Source organism: Cottoperca gobio, chromosome 1, assembly GCF_900634415.1.
Source record: "Cottoperca gobio chromosome 1, fCotGob3.1, whole genome shotgun sequence".
In the NCBI taxonomy this organism is placed as follows: Eukaryota; Metazoa; Chordata; class Actinopteri; order Perciformes; family Bovichtidae; genus Cottoperca; species Cottoperca gobio.
In genome coordinates, this window is record NC_041355.1 from 11593512 (window position 1) to 11614119 (window position 20608).

General features: G+C 41.3%; 2 protein-coding genes across 9 annotated transcripts in view; both read right to left on the minus strand.

Moving 5' to 3' along the window:
* grin2bb (glutamate receptor, ionotropic, N-methyl D-aspartate 2B, genome duplicate b) overlaps positions 1 to 7831 on the minus strand; it is a 116709-nt gene extending 108878 nt beyond the window's left edge. For 3 of the 8 annotated variants that reach the window (XM_029429580.1, XM_029429574.1, XM_029429556.1), the window contains exon 1: positions 4093 to 4865. The gene's annotated coding sequence lies outside the window, so the exon portion shown is untranslated. Of the gene's footprint in view, positions 1 to 2719; positions 2735 to 4092; positions 4866 to 7743 lie in introns of those variants that run through there. The other 5 variants (XM_029429543.1, XM_029429564.1, XM_029429568.1 and 2 more) reach the window with 5 other exon arrangements.
* A 5640-nt stretch (positions 7832 to 13471) lies between these two features.
* Positions 13472 to 20608, minus strand: part of atf7ip (activating transcription factor 7 interacting protein) — a 31474-nt gene continuing 24337 nt past the window's right edge. Inside the window, exons 9-15 of the mRNA XM_029454342.1 lie at positions 20298 to 20362; positions 18568 to 18972; positions 18153 to 18404; positions 17130 to 17231; positions 16922 to 16999; positions 16620 to 16702; positions 13472 to 14375 (exon numbers count right to left, since the gene is read on the minus strand). Of these exons, the coding sequence (XP_029310202.1) occupies positions 13917 to 14375; positions 16620 to 16702; positions 16922 to 16999; positions 17130 to 17231; positions 18153 to 18404; positions 18568 to 18972; positions 20298 to 20362 (1444 nt within the window). The 3' untranslated portion in view covers positions 13472 to 13916. The remainder of the gene's footprint in view (positions 14376 to 16619; positions 16703 to 16921; positions 17000 to 17129; positions 17232 to 18152; positions 18405 to 18567; positions 18973 to 20297; positions 20363 to 20608) is intronic.

The following is a 20608-nucleotide window of genomic DNA, read 5'->3' on the forward strand; positions in this document are numbered from 1 at the left end:
TCAACGTGATAAAGTACCTTAGTTTGTCAGATACTTAATTCATAAACCCAAAATTCTTGTCTGATGATAAACTGTCTCTCAATTTCATTTTCCAGACAATTTTAAGTATCACAATAAATACATATCAATATACAAGCTCATACACTGTGATAGATTTGATCCATATCGCACACTCCTAATATTTATCTGTAATTATTTCAGACTTTATTTACTTTTACCGATTTCAAAATATTGCCCTCCCTTGCACTGGCATGTGCTAATATTATATATTACTGTGACACTTTTTCGAATGGTTTTGTTAGCATGTTTAAATGTCTGTGTTTGAATCTAAATTTGGGCCTTTATTGATTGTACGCTAATGTATATATTAAGGTTGTTAATCAGGGATGTTCAGTGTGTTCCACGGACAGCTTTGGCTTCCTAGATGAAGAAGTTTATTAACCTAAACTTTAATCCAACGTGAAAAAAACAACTCCAGGGTAAGAAAAAAAAATCCCATTAGACTTGACTTAATACTGCGACTGATATTTGTCTATATTTTATGAACCAAACAATTTATTAATAGAAGAACAAATCATCAGATTAATCAATAATGGAAATAATTGTTACAGTAATGTTTGTTCTGTCTAATGTTTCATCCTTTAAGTCTTTAACAGATCAAGGGAGTTGTCAATTTAACATGTATATGCTCACAGGCATATGTCTGTATCCGGAAACGTGTGTGAGTGTTTATCTGTGTATTTTGAAGAAGTCGGATATGTAGGTATACACAATTTAGCCTTAGGAAAATTGTCAGAGGATATCTGCATGTGTATTATTTTAATCCCGTCTGGCAGTGTAATGAATTATTCATTCAACAAATTTTATTTACAAAAATCCATCTTTCTCTCTGACTCCTTCAAAGTATAATTATCTCCCACTTTCACAGTAGTATTAAAATGACACTGATAGCTTGACTCATGCAAAATTATACAGTATTTCCTTAAATAATCCTCAGCAAGAAAACAACCGAATGAGGCTTGTTTGTTTGTTTAGTTCCCTCACTAGGTTATGAATCAACAGCTTTTCAAAATGTTGAATAATGTTATTTGGGGCGAGTTATTCCAGAAAGACATTTTTACTGAAGCAAAAGTTTTAATGTGTGTATGTTTGTTACGTCCTTACTTCATCAAAATGTAAAAATGTGTTAAAATTCATTTGACGTTTTAGACTTCTTCCTATTTTTCTAGTCAGTACGTTTCCTTTGCTTTATGTACCATTTTGATGTGCTCAGTATCTACAGATTTCCACAATCTTAACAGTCTTAATGACTCCTCTTTTCAACATAAATCCTTCATTAGCCTGAAGCCCAAGAGGTGAGCATGCCCTTTTAAGCTTTCATATTTTAAACTACTGTGTGCTCTCAGCGAGGCAACGTCACGCCACTCTTTTTAAAGATGTCTTAATCATTTATACTGTTTGGGCTTAAAGACACTGCATTAAAATCAACTTGAAACTGTTAGGGCAGGGGCCCACTCGCTCGCTCTGCTAATGGAGAATGTTTAAGAGGAAGCCACCGTAAGAACCTTGTTATGTTTTTAGGTTTGCATATTTTTTAATACTAAGAGACAGCTAAATGTCTTCTGGCTATTTTGTGTTATTACGGTCAGTTTCTGACTGGCGGGAATCACCGTATTTGCAGAGATTTTAGTGCGGGCAAAAGATACTATACAGACTGGATTCATACTTCAGTTTGGGGAGTGTATAATGATTAGCTTTTTATGTGTAAACAAATAAGAGTTTGTTCTCATTTTGTCTAATCATCTTTAGGATAATTATGCCGTCATTATTAAGCTATTTGGTTCATTAGCTAGTTAATTAACATAATAAGACATCTGGCTGTAGAAAAGCTAACCCAGCCTTGGATCAGCTATCCATTATATGATGCATTCTGGGACATACAGCCTAGTATGTCATCTACACTGTACTCATTAAGGTCACACAGAAGTGTCTGATACAGTAAAGCTGGTGTATGAGTCACATTAGATCTGTGATTCAATTGCAGAGATCTAGTCATTTTTAGAGATCTGCTGCAGATCCAGCGAGCAGGAAACAAGAAGAAATGTAATGATGGAGGAGGAGGAGGAGGAGGGCATCAACAAAGCATTGGTTAACAAATCTCAACCAACTAAAACGCAAAACAATGAGGGGAAGAGGGCTAAAATGAATGCATGTAAATGCATGCACCTGCACACTGCACTGGACTAAATGAGTGAGTCAAGTGATGTAAGATGATGAGGAGCGACTTAAATTTACTGAGTGTTTTGAGCTAGTTTCTGCCATGAATTAGAAATTGTCCTTGACAGGAAATCTCAAAATCACCATTGAGAGAAGTGATACTGCCTGAAATTCTTAGATAAAACAGTACATAAATAGAAAATGGATAAAGATCAAAGGCATGGTCTGATAAACAACCAATTAGTCACAGCAGGGTAAAGAAAGGTTTAGCAGTACAAGCAAATGTGGTGGAAAATATAAAAACACCCTTCACAAAGAACCTGCAGATTAAAGTTTGTGCAGAATACATTTCCATCAGTATCGTGCAGACATTCAAACGCACGCACACAAACACATGCACACTGGATTAGCTGCACACACATTCAGTGCACACACCTACTGTTCATGCATGTGCATACACTCAGTTACGAAGAAGTGAGTGCTATATTAATTCACTACTCACCTAATTAACTCTTTTCTGTAACACATAATTTATAGACTGTAGTGGAGATGTTTTACAGAGGACCAGAGTTGAGACACAAAAGCAAAAACAGAGCAAAACAAGTGGTCCTTCATATTCCTTCATGATGACATCCCACTCTCAGAAGGTTATTTATTAAGCCCCTTTATCAGTCCATAAGAAAAGGGGGGAAACGGAGACTAAAGTGGCTGGTGTGGGCCTATGCTAATTTTTCACCTTACGGTTGGAGTGCACAGGTAGATGTCCATATGCTAAAAACGTTTAGTCTAGCAGGAGTAATGCTTTAAAATAGCACTCCCCAAAAAGGTGTGGCAGTGAGAAGTAGAGACGTGGCATCAAACACAACGTAAAGAAAGAAGGGAAATGTGACAGAGGAAAAGTGAAAGGTAGTGATGAGATGGGATATTAAGTTTTAGCTATTTTTATCTGTCAATCAGTCTGTCTCTATCCTACAACCTGCACACCGTCTATTACAACACAAATCCACCGCAAGGCATCACCCACTTAATCCACTGTTCAACATCCAACTAATGCCAACCGGTCTCTGTTGCCTCACAGAGGAGGAGGATGAAGACAAGTGGAGGGGGAAGAGCTTCAGGAATGACAAATGGCCCGTTCTGGATGGAAATTAATCGAAGCAAGGGAAGGGAAAATTGAAAACATGCAGAATCACAAGGATTCAATTCTGACAAATATTTTGGTGATAATAATGAGCGTATTTAAGGTTTTAGGATTGTGTTTGTGTGTGTGTGTGTGTTGGGAAGGTTGTATGAGAACTAATGGCTGCTGATGGCCTGGCAGAATGAAAATAAGCACAAATCAAGCATGAAATGGGATACAGTCGTAATGACTTGAGATGGCCATTAGCTTCTAACTTTGAATGCAGCTCAATACATAACAAGGACAGACTATCATTTATTTTAGGCTAAATATTCCCAACTTTGCCAATTAAAAATCAAACTTAAAAGGATGCTTAAGTGCCAAGAAATGAATCTCATTCTCCCTCAGGACTAAACTTAATTTTTCGTCCCTTGTTAATTCACAACAGGTTGCAAAACAAATTTATATCTTTATTAAATGAAAAAGGGGACATGACGTGGACACATAAAGAAGATTTCTCAAAGACAACAATTAAAAATGGGCGCACTTTGCCATGATGAGAAGGACAGACGAGGAGGAGGGTGTGAAAACGGTGTGAGACCAGACCGATATCGACTCACTGAACACTGTTGTTTCAGGCATAGTTTAGTGTGCGAGTGCATGTGTGTGTTAATGTGTGTTTTATGTATACGTAAAGCACACACAAATACACACAGACAGACAGATGGACAGACACTAAACGATAGTTAACCTACCTAGAGTAACATTTAAGAATCCCGCAAGAGTGTGATGCAAAGAAAATGGGTGTGGAGGGACCAAAAGAGAAGGAAAAAGGAAAAAAAGAGTCATTGATGAGGAGTTTTTTAGTTGTCTTTGAAGAAAATTCATCCAAGTTCATATAACATCAGACTTTAGAGACAGGAAGAGGCGTAGGATGAGGAAAAATGAACTGATGGCAGCAGCTAGAAATGAAATGGCAAGGAGGGACTGACAGGTGCGATATGTTTTGGTGAAAGGGAGGGAAGAGTGGAGCGGAGGAAAGAAAGGACAAAAATTGAACCAAAACTCCTCTCTCCTTCTTCTTTTCTCCCACTCATAAATAGAGGAAATTATACACCAGGTAGATGGAGAAATAGATGAGGAGGCAAATGACGGAGAGAGGGACTATATGAAAAGATGAAGCACCTCCCAGCACCGCGGTGAGGAATACAAAAAATATAAAACGAAAGAAAAAATTGAATACTCCAAAGCCTTCCGTTTTTGCTCTGTTTAGTGAGGCGAGGGGGGTTGTCAGTTATTTCCCCCCTCTCTCTGCAACTGGTCAGTCGTCTTTTATCTTCTGTTCTCCTCAAAGCAAGGTGCTACCTTCCCCTTCAGATGAGCTGCAACCCTTTGCCAACACAGCTGTTAGACATGGCACTCAGGCTGGCTGCACGGTGGGGTGCTGCTACCCAGAGATACAGAGAGTGGAGCCGAAATACACCTCTAGCTGGCATAGAGCGCAGAGCACAACTCAAACTGCACTCACTCGCTCTCCTCTCTCCTCCCCCTGCACTAGAGAGAGAGGGAGAGAGATAGTGAGAGAGAGAGAGAGAGAGAGAGAGAGAGAGAGAGAGAGAGGGAGAGAGATAGTGAGAGAGAGAGAGAGAGAGAGAGAGAGAGAGAGAGAGAGAGAGAGAGAGAGAGAGAGAGAGATGTGGAGGTAGGCCCCTCTATAGGATTGTGAATTAGAGAGACGCTACATTAAAGAAGGGCTGTTGCAACAATTGTCAAAAAGATTGTTTCTACAAAGAAAGCAATGGCTCCCTCTGTTGAAAAACATTATTATGAGGTTTAATTAAAGATAATCAGTTTAAGATATACACCTCTGCAAACAATGCATTTTTCTAAAAGGCCCTTTAAAAATATTGATGTTATTATGGCCGTTATGCCTACCTGATATGTTGTGTATTGAGAATTTGTTTATTTAAGCTCATAGTTTGGTAATAGTTTCTAAACTACCGTATTTTCCGCACTATAAGGCGCACTTAAAAGCCATTTAATTTTCTCAAAAAGCGACAGTGCGCCTTATAATCCGGAGCGCTTTATATATGGATTAATTCTGGTTGTGGTTACTGATCACGAAGCGATTTTGTGTGGTACACGGCGCTCTGTCAAAATGTTTTAGTACGACTTTGGTAAACTACAAAGCCACATCGCTTGCAGCATTACGGCTACCGTAGTCCGCGTCGCGGAGTAATACATACTGTGCTTCACCATAATATTACAGTGTGTGTGTATAAGGACCCCAAAATGGCACCTGTCAAGAGACACGCTTACGACGCGGACTTCAAACTCAAGGCTATCAGTCACGCAGTAGAACATGGGAATAGAGCAGCTGCGAGAGAATTCAACATTAATGAATCAATGGTACGGAAGTGGAGGAAGCAAGAAGATGACCTGCGCCAAGTAAAGAAGACCATTTGGCGGTATCAGACTGTTTTTTTTACGTGTTACAACTGAACAAGGTTGGGAGTTATTGTGAATACGCTCATTAACGTTTGAACAATGTTGAGAGTTATTGTGAACACGTTTAATAAAGTTTGACTGACTGACTTATCTGACTGTTTTGTTTCGCTTAATGCGCCTTATAGTCCGGTGCGCTTTATATATGAAAAAAGATTGAAAATAGACCATTCATTGACAGTGCGCCTTATAATCCAGTGCGCTCTATAGTGCGGAAAATACGGTACTGCAAAACAGTCTAGCTGAAGACATTTATTTATTTTCTTTTTACTACAGAATGCTTCAAGTTTAGAAATGTGTGCAAAAATGTTAATTCAAAGTGTTTTTTGTCAAACTGTGATCTGAAGACCAACATCAGTCCTCCTGAATAAGTTTCCCAGCAACATTTCAGTAACAGTAAAATGTGTTTTACACAGTATTTTCTCACTATCTCTATGATGGGTTTCTCCTTCCTTAAACATCTGAAACCTGTTAAAGTCTGAGAAGATGGAACAAAATATAGAAAGAAACAATTACCCCTGTGCCTCACAAAAGGTTGCTCTGATGTCCTTATAGGACAAAAATGTCTGTGATAAAAAACTGACATAAAAACATGTATTAATATTATTTTTCACTGAGTTTCATGTTTTATCCAGCTTCAGTCCTGATCATAAATACCAAATATTTATTTATTTTCACAATTTTAACTTTAAATTCTTTAAACACCTCCACAATTTTTTTTATTATTTTCTGTATACTAAATGCAGGGGGGGGGTATGGTATTTTTTCACAGTCTAGGGACAATTCCTAAAACTGCTATCTGCTCACAGTCTGGGATATGTCCAAAATTAGAAACAACATTGATTTTGATGCATTGCATCAAACAGATAATACAGCAGCAATGCCCCTAGTGGAAACCAGGAAAATAGTAGGTATTTACCCCATAAGGCAAACATGAGAAAATGGCACAATCTGGTGGAAAATAGTAAAAACTACAATTTTAAAGCCAGGGTTTTAATAGCCTGGTACAATAGTAAGCATGCTTATAAGCTTTAATGGCTGTGAGATCTAAAAATATTGGTTTTAATGGGTTTCAATTTCAACATTTTTGTCCTTAGGCGTCTGAGTGTATTTTGGCTACATAGTTTATAATAGACTTATTATAGGAGCTGGAGTTGAACTTCCAAAATTAAAATTAAAAACTCACAACTTGCCAACATGTGTCATTTGCATTAAGACAGCCAGAATTATCGAATCATTAAAAAGCCAAAACCGTTAATTGAACACATTGCTACCAAAGTAACTAAGTACATTTACTCAAATACAGTACTTATTTTCATGTACTTGCGAACTGCTTAAGTTTTTATCTAAGGTGTACGTTACATAACGTACTATTTACTTTACAGATTAAGACTTTAAATACCCAACACATAAAGTATTTTGTTACACATTGACCAGCTAACGTCACATCATTAAAATGCTGCTTACATGTTGATGCATCTGTAAATATTGTACAGAAATACCTATAATGAGTCTTAAAAGGGACAAATAATTTTGCATAACAAATATACTTTCAATACATTTTAAGTAAGTACTTTTGAAAATTTGAAAGCAGTAGTTGTATTTGTAAGTATGTTTTCATGGTGGTATTAGTAAGTTAACTGACCTAACGTTACATAGGTTCATCGCTATCAAAATACAGTTACTCCATCTTTAGTGAACCTTTCACAGTGGCAATATAACATTAGTTGAAATGCCTAAATAGCGTATTACTTAATTTAATAAAATGCCTTAACTGAGGCGACAGAATTAGATGAGTATGTTATTGAACCGAAATACAACCAAACACTGAGTTTGTACAAGCTAGCTAAGTTAGCTGTTTTTTAGGTAGTTAGTTAGTTAGACATGTAAAATAGACTTACCGTGTTTTTAATGGAGTTGAATTAGGGAGCAGGTCTGTGACACTCAGCATGATCCACATTTTCACGTAACACATCACAAAATGATCTCTGGTAGAGCTGTTATCTTGTTGACGACAGTGAGCCGCCCTGCTGCAGGTGAAACCTTAGCGACGTGTAGCTAGCTACTGTAGCTAACGTCTGTGGCGCGTGACACCAGAATCATTAGAGTTTAGTTACAATCAATTAATATATTTACACGGAAAAATAATATTATAAATAATATTTTCATAGAATAAAAACGTCATAAAATAATATTTGCAAATTATAAACGTATTATTATTATTATTATTAGCTAACTAACTATTATCATTACAACTAATTTCAAAAAGGATTTTAAATCGTATATTATATGTTATTCATTTTTCAAATATTTATAAAATATTTATTTGTGACTGCTTAATAGATTTTAACAATGTCTCCAAAAACGTAGGATTTGGTGAGCCAGCTAGTAATTACGGCAGCAAGACAGAGTGTGAAGGATTGATTTAAAATAAACTACAGTCCATGTGTTCAGAGTAATGAAGAACATCTCACCCAGTGCAACAATGTTCTTTTGTTTTAACACTTTTTGGACAGAGGAACATGATATATCAGGCTAATACAAAATAATAACACCAGCAGAAAAATAGGATAACAAAATGTTGGTATGTAATCAATGGCGCCTCAAGGCACCATAAACTTTGTTGAGTTGTGATGACCACATTGGTTTATATAAAATGTATGCATTATTTCACAGAAGTGTCCTATGGGTGGTTACAGACTTTAACAGGACACTTATCAAAAACATTTCCTTGGTGACCTACCAGAAGGTGTGACAGGTCAGTTCTAGAAATCTAGAATCCTGTGATAACATTCCAAATTCTACTCCGGACCTTATACAACTCTTCACACTGAACACACTCTGTCCATTTGTGTTTGACTACTCTCAAGTCTATCGTTGAACTTACACTTGTGAAATTTACATTGTCACTTTGACTGTTTAGTTTGTTTTGTATTGTGATATACAGCAACAAAATATCAATGGAGTTTCTTGAAGGAGGAATCTACACACTACTTCTTACTGGAGTTGGACTTTAAGCATTTTCAGATATGTTTTTAAAAAAGTGACTACCTCTCCAGGAACCATCACCTTACCGTGGTGGAGAGGTTTGTGTGTCCCTATGAACCTGAGAGCTGTGTTGTCTGGAGCCTTGCGCTCCTGGTAGGGTCTCCCAAGGCAAGTTGGTCTCAGGCGAGGGGCCAGACTAAGAATGGTTCAAAACAACCTCATGAATAAAAAGGGAAAGAGAAGGAGAGACCCTGCCCGGAGGAAGCCCGCTACGTTGGAGTTCACCCCAGTGGATGAGAGGGTCGCCTCCCTACGCCTTCGGGTTATGGGGGGGAAAACTCTGACTGTTGTTTGTGCCTATGCCCCAAACCGCAGTTCGGAGTATTCAGCCTTCTTGGAGACCCTGAATGGAGCCCTGCAGGGTGCTCCAGTAGGGGACTCCGTAGTCTTCCTGGGAGACTTTAACGCGTATGTGGGAAACGATGGAAACACCTGGAGAGGCGTGATTGGGAGGAACAGCCTCCCTGATCTAAACCCAAACGGTCGTTTGTTGCTGGACTTCTGTGCTAGTCATGGAATGACCATAACAAACACCATGTTCGAACATAAGGATGCTCATAAGTGTACCCTAGGCCAAAGGTCAATGATCGATTTTGTGATTGTATCATCTGATCTGAGGCTGCATGTTTTGGACACTCGGGTGAAGAGAGGGGCGGAGCAATCAACTGATCACCATCTGGTGGTGAGTTGGATCAAGGGGTGGGGGAAGACTCTGGACAGACCTGGTAAGCCCAAACGAGTAGTGCGGGTGAACTGGGAACGTCTGGAGGAAGACCCTGTCCGGGAGATCTTCAACTCACACCTCCGGCGGTGCTTTTCAGACATCCCTGTGGAGGTCGGGGGCATTGAACCTGAGTGGGTGATGTTCAAAACCTCTATTGCTGAAGCTGTAGTGAGGAGCTGTGGTCTCAAGGTCTTAGGTGCCTCAAGGGGCGGTAACCCTCGAACACCGTGGTGGACCCCGATGGTCAGGGTAGCCGTTCGACTGAAGAAGGAGTCCTTCCGGGTTATGTTATCCGGGAGGACTCTGGAAACAGTTGCAGGGTACCGATGGACTCGAAGGGTGGCAGAGGCAAATCAGCGGGTGTGGGAGAAGTTCGGAGAAGCTATGGAGAAGGACTTTCGGTCGGCACCAAGGTGCTTCTGGAAAACCGTCCGGAACCTCAGGATGGGGAAGCGGGGAACCATCCAAGCTGTGTACAGCAAGGGTGGGACCCTGCTCACTTCGACTGAGAAGGTTATCGGGCGGTGGAAGGAGCACTTTGAGGAACTCCTGAATCCGACTAACACGCCCTCTATGGTAGAGGCAGAGCTGGAAGCTGATGGGGGACCATCGTCAATTTCCCTGTTGGAAGTCACTGAGGTAGTCGATCAACTCCACAGTGGCAAAGCCGCAGGGGTTGATGAGATCCGTCCAGAAATGCTGAAGGCTTTGGGTGTTGAGGGGCTGTCTTGGTTGACACGCCTCGTCAACAATGCATGGAAGTCTGGGACAGTGCCTAGGGGGTGGCAGACCGGGGTGGTGGTTCCCCTATTCAAAAAGGGGGACCAGAGAGTGTGTGCCAACTACAGTGGTATCACACTTCTTAGCCTCCCCGGTAAAGTCTACTCCAAGGTGCTGGAAAGGAGGGTTCGACCAATAGTCGAACCTCTGATTGAAGAGGAACAATGCGGATTCCGTCCTGGTCGTGGAACAACGGACCAACTCTTCACTCTCTCAAGGATCCTGGAGGGGGCCTGGGAGTACGCCCAACCGGTCTACATGTGTTTTGTGGATCTGGAGAAGGCGTATGACCGGGTCCCCCGGGTGATACTGTGGGAGGTGTTGTGGGAGGTGTTGGGAGTATGGGGTGAGGGGGTCACTTCTGAGGGCCATCCAATCCCTGTACACCCAAAGCGAGAGTTGTGTCCGAATACTCGGACAATAAGTCGGACTCGTTCCCTGTGAATGTTGGCCTCCGCCAGGGCTGTGCTTTATCACCAATCCTGTTTGTAATTTTCATGGACAGGATATCGAGGCGTAGTCGTGGAGGAGAGGGGTTGCAGTTCGGTGGCCTGAGGATCTCATCGCTGCTCTTTGCAGATGATGTGGTCCATCGGTCTGTGACCTTCAGCAGTCACTGGATCGGTTCGCAGCCGAGTGTGAAGCGGTTGGGATGAGGATCAGCACCTCAAAATCTGAGGCCATGGCTCTCAGCAGGAAACCGGTGGATTGCCTACTCCGGGTAGGGAATGAGCCCTTACCCCAAGTGAAGGAGTTCAAGTACCTAGGGGTCTTGTTCGCGTTGAGGGCATGATGGAGCGAGAGATTGGCCGGAGAATCGGAGCAGCGGGGGCGGTATTACATTCGCTTTACCGCACCGTTGTGACGAAAAGAGAGCTGAGCCAGAAGGCAAAGCTCTCGATCTTCCGGGCGATCGTCCTTCCTACCCTCACCTATGGTCATGAAGGCTGGGTCATGACCGAAAGAACGAGATCACGGGTACAAGCGGCCGAAATGGGTTTTCTCAGACGGGTGGCTGACGTCTCCCTTAGAGATAGGGTGTGAAGCTCAGCCATCAGTGAGAGACTCGGAGTAGAGCCGCTGCTCTTTGCGTTGAAAGGAGCCAGTTGAGGTGGTTCGGGCATCTAGTAAGGATGCCACCTGGCCGACTCCCTAGGGAGGTGTTCCAGGCACGTCCAGCTGGGAAGAGACCCCGGGGAAGACCCAGGACTTGGTGGAGAGATTATATCTCCTCACTGGCCTGGGAACGCCTCGGGATCCCCCAGTTGGAGCTGGCGGATGTGGCCCGGAGAAGGGAAGTTTGGGGTTCCTTACTGGAGCTGCTGCCCCCGCGACCCGACCCCTGGATAAGCATTGGACGATGGATGGATGGATGGAATAAAACTAAAAAAAGTAACATATTGTATTTCCTTTAAAGGTGTTGTTTGATACACCCATATAGGATCAGGCTCTGCAGGAATATGAGAAGTTACAAGTCTCAGATAAGACTTATCACCAAGACACCACCTCCAGTTGTTGCTATGGAGCTGCTGCAGCGGCTGTTCAGTACAGTATTTTTCCCAATAAGTTGCTTCCCACATGTATTACACAAATTTGGAAGGGGTTAGAATTTCTTCCCACAGTACAAACTAAACAGAATTGTTCCACTGTTTATGTCTCAATCTTAAAGAAACAATAAAGAAAAAATATTTAACATTTTCCAAAACACAAGATTTTAAATTGTAATTACTTTAAGGTCAGTCTTTTAATACATGGAATCACTTGAGAAATCAACAAACTCATATTTATTTTAGTTAATGTTTTGTGACAGGGCTCCCTCCCCCTTATTTCCTGTCATCTCTTTAATGTCAATGCTCTAATAAAGGCATACAAAAAAGAAACTACTTTCTGACACTGAAGAGTTGTTGATCATTTTTGTAAACACAACAGTTGAACAAACGTACATTTTAATTATGATCAGATGTGAAACGCAAAATGTGAAAGTCAAACCTTTCAGTTATTCTATTTTTTTAAGTTGTTTTCAGTTCTTAAAATTGATTTTCTAGCTCACAAATATGAAGATAACATTTTTATTTAGATGAGACCTGTTCTCACCTGTGCTCTGTGCACTCTCTCCAGGATTCTTTTGATATAGTGGGTTGCTTCCAGTTGGCTCCGGCAGCAGCCCTAGAGGACCAAACTAACCCTGAGGCTTTCTATGTGTTGTACATGGAGCTGGAGATCCACAGCAACCACATGCCGATGCTCAGCTGTGCCAAGTTTACAGAGACCGAGCCAAGAGTCTGAAGACAGCTACTGTCATCCCTTCATAGTTTGTCCATCAGAAAGCACTGACAAGTAGATTTTTCATAGCATGTAACAAAATTTTTATGTATCAAGACTATAGGCCAATATATTGATAAACTTCCAAATAGCGATATCAGTATATTGGCCTAAAAAAAAATCAGTATTGTTGGGTTTTTACTAAAAATATAGTTACGAGTAGTGTTCAATACCAAATCTTCAACTGAGCAGACGACAGAATCGGGTCACTGAACAAATCAGTTTTTAGCTGCAGAGCGTTCCTCACTGGTGACTGACAGCATTTTTGGCAGCGCAGCCGTCAACATTATGTTACTGCCTGGTTAACAGATTACTTAAGGACCCTGAAAACAAAATGACTGATCATGTGTTGACTCTACCAAAAGGTGGCTGCTTAGTTACTTATAAACGGCTGAAATCAAAGCCGGGAAGTTGCGGTTGAAGGGCCTGCGCTGTAACCCCTCAGCTACCAAGGCTCTCCAGTCCTGTTGATTCTCATAGCAACTCTGGTCTAAAACATCACAGGGACCTTTAATTGTAAAATACTAATGTTGGCAGTTCTGTTGTTCATCATTGGCTACTAGATATGTAAAACAAAGCTGCAGCAGATCAGCGCAATTATCTGGATCCCCATGCAAGAGGAATAAAAAGCCTTCGGACATCTCTGTATCCTGCCCATGTCTGCGTGAGGCACTGATGGTGGTGTCTGTAATTGCAGTGAAGAGCTATGAACCTAAAAATGGGGGATGAAATTTCTCACAAAAGTAAGGCAAGAATTTAATAAAACCTTTTATTGTTTTTCAAAGTCTGGTTGCCAGACAAAACTTACAAAAATTATCATTCAGTTTCTACCACACATTTATACATTTCTGTGCAATTTACAAGTATATTCCTGTGACCTATTCTCAAGTCAAGCAAAAGACATCCGGATCAGAGTAACAGGAGACAACAACATAAATATCTGACTTGGTAGAGGGGCAAAGCAATTCAATTATATACACAACAGCTTGAGTCACTAAAAATACAATACGTACATTAACCAGACAAAACCAACCGTCTGAATCTTCAAATCTCCAACTCAGTCAGAAGTCCAGTTGTTATGGAGAGAAATATTTACAGATACTGTATGTGTTTGATGCACACTGTGAGTTCCTAACACAAAGAGAAGTAAAGGAATCATGGACTTTCAAACGCGCAAAAATGTTTCCAGTCCTTAACTGTTCAGCTGGAGTTGGAATTGATGACATTTGTGCACTGAGGTTCACAGAAGGAGCCAAAGCGCCCGTAGATGTCTTTGGCTCGAACAGCAAAATGATAAGTGGAGCCAGACTGGAACTGGGTCAGCGTACAGGCCATAGGCAGTGGAAGGGCTTTCACCTCCCCAATCCTCTTCCAGTGCTGCTGCGCTGCACTGCTGCTAGAGTTGTCTTGATGGAAGGCATAAAGGTGATAGCTGTCGACAGCCGCACAGGTTCGATCAGTTTCCGACACACACCAGGACAGCACTATACCGGTCTGACTGGGCACCAGCTTCAGCTGAGGTTGCTGAGGAGGTGAGGAACGCTCGGCGTCGGGAGGTAAGCGGGAAGGTGGGGCTGCAGTGGGGAGGGCGGGGAGCACCGTGCTGGAGGCCCGGGTGGGCGTAGTAGTTGTTACAGCGCGGGGTTTCATTGGAGTGTCCTAAAGAAGACAAAAATGTTGTTATGAGTTGTTTCTAAAGCAAAATGGACTAAATATGATTATGACCACTAATTATAGTAAAATACAGTGGAAACTGCTGACAGACAGACTTCCAAACAGATTTCAATTAAAGCTTTTCCAGTCAGAAATCTGTTTTTTGGACAAAGACAACTGGTAGCCTTATAAGAAGCCTGTCAGGCTCCATATATATTTCACATTGAGTTATATATGCAAACAATTTCCCAAGAGCACCTCAATATAAGCCGCACCCACTGAATTTTTTTAAAATATGTATTTTGTACATAAATAAGCCGCACATGTCTATAAGCCGCAGGTGCCTACCAGTACATTGAAACAAATGAACTTCACAGGCGAAACACGGCTTGGAACAAAAATAAATAGGCCTTAAGATGGTTGACAAATCCTTTTGATACTTGGATGTGGTCACGAGTAGATCTATCCAAGACTTGTTTGAATTGAACTTTAAACCTGTATTTGAGCGTACCTGTTAATGATTTTGGTCGGTTGTCACATCTCCTTTATACCTGGCAGGGACGGTCAATGCTGTTAAAATGAATATTCTCCCCAATTTCGTTGTTCTTTTTCTTTTCTTTTTTACAGGGCTTGTAACAAAAATAAATAGGCTTTTAAACAAAACACGGCTTGTAACAAAAAAAATAAAAAATAGCAGTAAACAGTAGCCTACCAAGAAAGTCATTGGTCACTATCTTCCTCCTCCTGTGCACTGAAACCACTGAAGTCATCTTCTTCGGTGTCGGAGTTGAATAGCCTCAGAATTGCTTCATCCGATGTTGGATCGTTTTCATTGTCGCTCTCGTCACTTTCATCCGGCAAATTCCCCGCTGAGCTCATGCTGCCCTCTTCAACACGCAGCAGTCCAGCCTTTCGAAACCCGTTGATGATAGTGGATTTTTTGACAATGCTCCACGCTGTCAGGACCCACTGGCAGACTTGACCATAAGTTGCTCTTCGCATGCGGCCCGTTTTAGTGAAGGATTTCTCCCCACTTGTCATCCAAGCCTCCCACTGAACACGGAGCTCCACCTTAAATGCACAATTTATACTAATGTCGAGTGGCTGCAAATACTTTGTTGTGCCCCCAGGAATCACAGCTGGAATTGAGTTTGTCCTCTTGATGGCTTCTTTCACAGAATCTGTCATGTGGGCCCTCATGCTGTCCAACACGAGCAATGCCTTGTTCTTGTAAAAGAATCCTCCCGGTCGCATGCCGTAACACTCCGTATGCCATTCATGCATTAGGCCTTCCGTCATCCATCCTTTCTTGTTGACTTTCACAACAATTCCTCTCGGGAATTTTTCTTTTGGCATCGTCATGTGTTTAAAAATCAACATCGGTGGAAGCTTTTCTCCCGATGCCGTGCAGCTCAGAACACAGGTGAAGTGCATTTTTTCATGCCCAGTTGTTTTCAGCGTGACTGATGATTCGCCTTTTCTGTTGACAGTCCGAGTGAGAGGCAGGTCAAACGTCAGAGGAACCTCATCCATATTTATGATGTCGTGTGGGCCGATGGAATGCGCCGCTATCTTTGCATCAGTGAATTTGCGGAAGTTTGAAACTTTTTCCTCGTAGTCGGGAGGGAGCTGCTGACACAGACTCGTCCGTACCCTGATGGACAGGCCTTTACGTCTCATAAATCTTAGACACCACGATGGTCCACCTCTAAAATCCTCAAACTTCATTGCGGTGGCGATTGTTTGGGCTTTCAGTCGGATCTGCACAGTTGAAACACCTCGGCCGTCTGCTCTCTGTGTGTTGATCCAGTCTTCGAGCTCATTTTCTAATGCTTTTCTTCCCTCTGAAAGATTTTGTTGTCTTTTTGCACTGAGTTAGTTCCTCACGCTGCTGTTTCCAATGTCTTATCATCGACTCATTAAGGCCAAGCTCCCGTGCAGCAGCTCTATTTCCTTTTCCAACTGCTAGATCGATCGCCTTCAACTTCCAAGCTGCATCATATGCATTTCTCCGTGTCTTTGCCATGATGAGGGTGACAAAATGACTACCATAATCAGAATGAGGGGAAGTTTGAGCACGCTCGATTTACGTCACATTATCTGACGGTGCACAGTTTGTCTATTTTTTTTTCAAAATCCCATTTTGGCGGCATGAAGCTTGTTAAAGCGGGAAATTACGGTAATAGATAACTTATAGAATTACAAAACACATTTGTGCAAAATATGTATAACACAGTTCTACATTCTCACCAGTAGGGGGCGGTGGTGGACTGTCAACTGAGGGTTGCTGGAGGAGTTCAGATTGCTTTGTGGGGAGGACCTTACTCCTGCACCTGAGGGCAGAGCACACGGGAATTGTCAGATGTAAAACACACAATATATACATGTTATCATTTTAATTATGTTTAAGTTATCGCTAACTAGATAAGACTATTGTCATAATGGTGCCACATAGCCAGAATGAAGTGTAGAGCACTGGTTTATTTGTCACAATATCACATGCATACACAAAGTCACCCTTTCATGCCCTCAATATAATGTGGTGGTCTTACTGATGGGGGTACTGATGACTGGGTTAGGACGCTGGGTAGGTGAGGGAGCTGCAGCAGTGGCATTCTTCACTCCCGTCACTAGAGAACATACAGTATAACATATTTAGACTAAATGTTGCTTTTCATAAAAGTGTGTGCTAAGGTAAAGACAACAAATGATGAAATGGAAATCTATTTCACTGTAAAAAAAGAAAAGGAGGTGCTTTACCTTGTACATCGTCATCGTCCTCAGTGAGGTCGATGACGGAGCCTTTGGGCCGCGCCCCTAGAGCAGCTGCTTTGGTTGGAGTGGATCCTGTAGCCTGGTTGTCTGAGAAAAGAGAAAAAATAATAAGATAAATGTTGAGATACCTGCAAGAAAAGAAAAAGCCAAAAACCCCTCACTATTCTTTGCCAAGACAAAGACAATGGATCAGGCAACAAGTTGCTGGTGAGATGACACTGATGGCGTATTGCCGTTTCAAAAATAAAAATACACATAAGTGTCTGGTAACACTATCAATTAACCATTTATTTATAAAAAAAATTGTTATTTAACTTTAGTTAACAGTTACTTACTTTGACGATGATTAATGTCTACTAATGATTAGTAATGCTTTATTTTATTTCAACAGTTTATTGCTGCAAACATTATAACATAACATATCATATACTATATTAAGTATTTGTTAATGATAACCAAATGATTTGTTAACCTTTAAGAAATCGCATGTAAAACATCTATAAACATTTGAGAGCAAGATGGAGCAGATATTTGTTACACTTTGTTAATGGTACTAATTGCTTTGTAAACAGTCCATAAACGTTATTTGGATGACTATTATAAAGTAAGTGATATTTATCATACCTTGTTAAATTGTTAATAAATACTTTATCTAAATAATGTTTATGGATGTTTTACAGATAGTTGATACTTTGTCAATGATTAATAATTGGCTTTCGGTCCATCTATGTTATTTCTAGATGTTTTACATACAACGATTTCTTAAAAGGTTTACAAATTATTTGGTTATCATTAACAAATAATGAATATAGTACATCAAAAGGTTATATGTACATTTAATTATTTGTTAACAGTAAAATAACTATTAACTCAAGTTAAGGATCAATTTACCATTTATTAATGATGCTTATTATAAACTGTAAAAGATTTTTACAAGCGGCTGATTGCAGCAGAGGGATTAAATTAAATACTTCTAATAACAGCAGCCTAATTCAAAGTCAAACCCACCTGTCTTTGATGTGAGAGACGTCCCTTGTGGTGGTCCTGGAGCGGTGGATCCTGTTGCAGCCGGCCCAGAGGTTGCAGGGGAAGAGGCTGAAGACATAGCTCCCGCTACCGACACAGACTGAGCCGGCGTCCTAGCTGTGGCCACAGATACCCCTGCGTTGGGTGTAGTTATTCCCCCAGCACCACCCTGGTACACAGCACGAGCAAGAGAGATCTGGGCAGAGGACATCAGGCCGGTAGAGGACATCAGGCCGGTAGAGGACATCAGGCCGGTAGAGGACATCAGGCCTGGAGAGGACATCAGTCCGGTAGAGGACATCAGGCCTGGAGAGGACATCAGTCCGGTAGAGGACATCAGGCCTGGAGAGGACATCAGTCCGGTAGAGGACATCAGGCCAGTAGAGGCCTGGAGCGCTGGGAACAGTGACGACAGCAGGTGCAGAGGCCGATGAAGTTGTAATAGCGGGAGCAGGCTTGAGTATAAAAGTGGTGGTGGATGTAGTAGTTTTGGCCTTGGTGAGCGATGTGGCTGCGGACAAAGAGGAGACAGGAAAGTTGACCAGCGTTCCTGCCTGGCCGTTAGCCATTGATAAAGGCAGCTGGATGAGGAGCGGCTGGCCCGCAGCCATCATGCTGCCCCCGGACGTCGTCTTCAACAGCAGGGTGCCTGTGGGACTCTGGGTGGTGATGCCAGTGGCCAAGGTGGAGCCAGCATTAGAGGTGGTGGTGATCAGCTGGAGGATGGGGGCCTGTGAAACCATGGTAGTGGAGGTGGTTGTATGGGCCAGACCTGTGGTTGAAGCTAGCAGGGATGGATTTACTGAGAGGAAAATAGGAAAAATGGCTCGTTTCAGAATGTGACAGGAAGTGTCAATGAGGTTTTCAAATGAATTGCATTTTTTTGCTCCTAGGCCTGTCACCATAATTACATTATCAACTTACATGATATCCACATATCATACAATGACCTCAATAATGTTTACGCGACCTATTGTACGATATATGGACATGACCATGATAATTTTTGCTGAACTCGATATTGCGTTTAAATGCGCCTTGATGATGATGCCAGAATAAACCATCATAAAGGCTTGGGCATTGCATTTGTTTTACAGTCTAATTTGATGTTTGAATATTCTTAAGAAGTTCATTGCTCTTTGAAAAGGAGTGCATGCATTAATATGCCATCATATTATATCAGTGACATTCAATGGTCTTAAAATTACAATTATATCGTTTATCGCAATTATTTCTGGGAAAATGTATCGTCCATCAAAAGTAGTTATCGTGACAGACCTACTCCTTTACTTATCTGCTCCTCAGTACTTAAAGTAAACTAAAGGGTGCAAAAACCAGGAGCAGATTAGTTGTCATAATATCCATCCAATGTTTATTGTGAGCAACGGTCATAGGAGTTAAAACCTATCCTGACATGCAATGGACAAAATACATAATATTGCAAACAAATAAAAAAAATCAATCACACACGGCTACAGCACATGGCGAACATAAAGGATAAGTCTGGATTTTTTATGTCTGTCATTGTCAATAAATCATGAACCAAAACCAACAATGTGTTAACCCATCTCTCAATACTTTCTGACTTCCTCAACCCGTCTGTGGCCTCAGTTCAATGCTACTCATGCCTACTGAAAACGTTAACTTTTCTTTAAAATAAAACAATTGAAAAGTCAAAAACAATTTCCCCTCTTCATCTGGACACCGTCTTCTTCTGCAAACACTAATCAAAGAAGAGTGATGGGGACTTTATTCAGCCAGAGATTCTGTATGCTAGTGAGTATTTACGACAGCAGGACAGCACATGTCGAATTGACTCAAACTAAAACTACGGTCCCCATGTTAATGGTGATGAAGTATCATGTCCTTCCTGTTTGGCCACACAGGCAATACCTGTTAGTAGGATAAATTCATTGTTGGTTTTGGTCTTTTTACTTTGAAAAGAAACTTCCAGACAGAACGACATGAACACAAAGAGAACCTGAAAACTCCAGTGGAAATAAACAGGACTAAAATTCAAAATCCACAACTTTGTGTGGTGACACTGCTAACCATTGTGCCTCTTGTTGTATTTAAAAAGGAAAAGACAAACAATATCCAGCATGAAAAGAAAATTCTGCTACTCACGAGCTGTGTTGGACGAAGAAAGAGTTGTTGGAATCTGCTTCAACTCCATGGAAGTTCGGACTGGCCTGTTTAGAAAGATTGCTTATACTTAGAGCTGTTTATGTCCACAAAAGGAAGATGACTGAATGTGGTATGGTGCTGAAATTTCATTTTATTTAATTTCATACAGTCATACTTAAACAACTTGCGGTGGGATTCCACGTCATAAATGAAGTGTATGTTTTCATTAAAGCATTTATCAGTGATAAATATGTAAGTATAGTTCAACGTTTTCAAGGGGGGGGGGGGGGGGGGGGTGCCAATTCCACAAC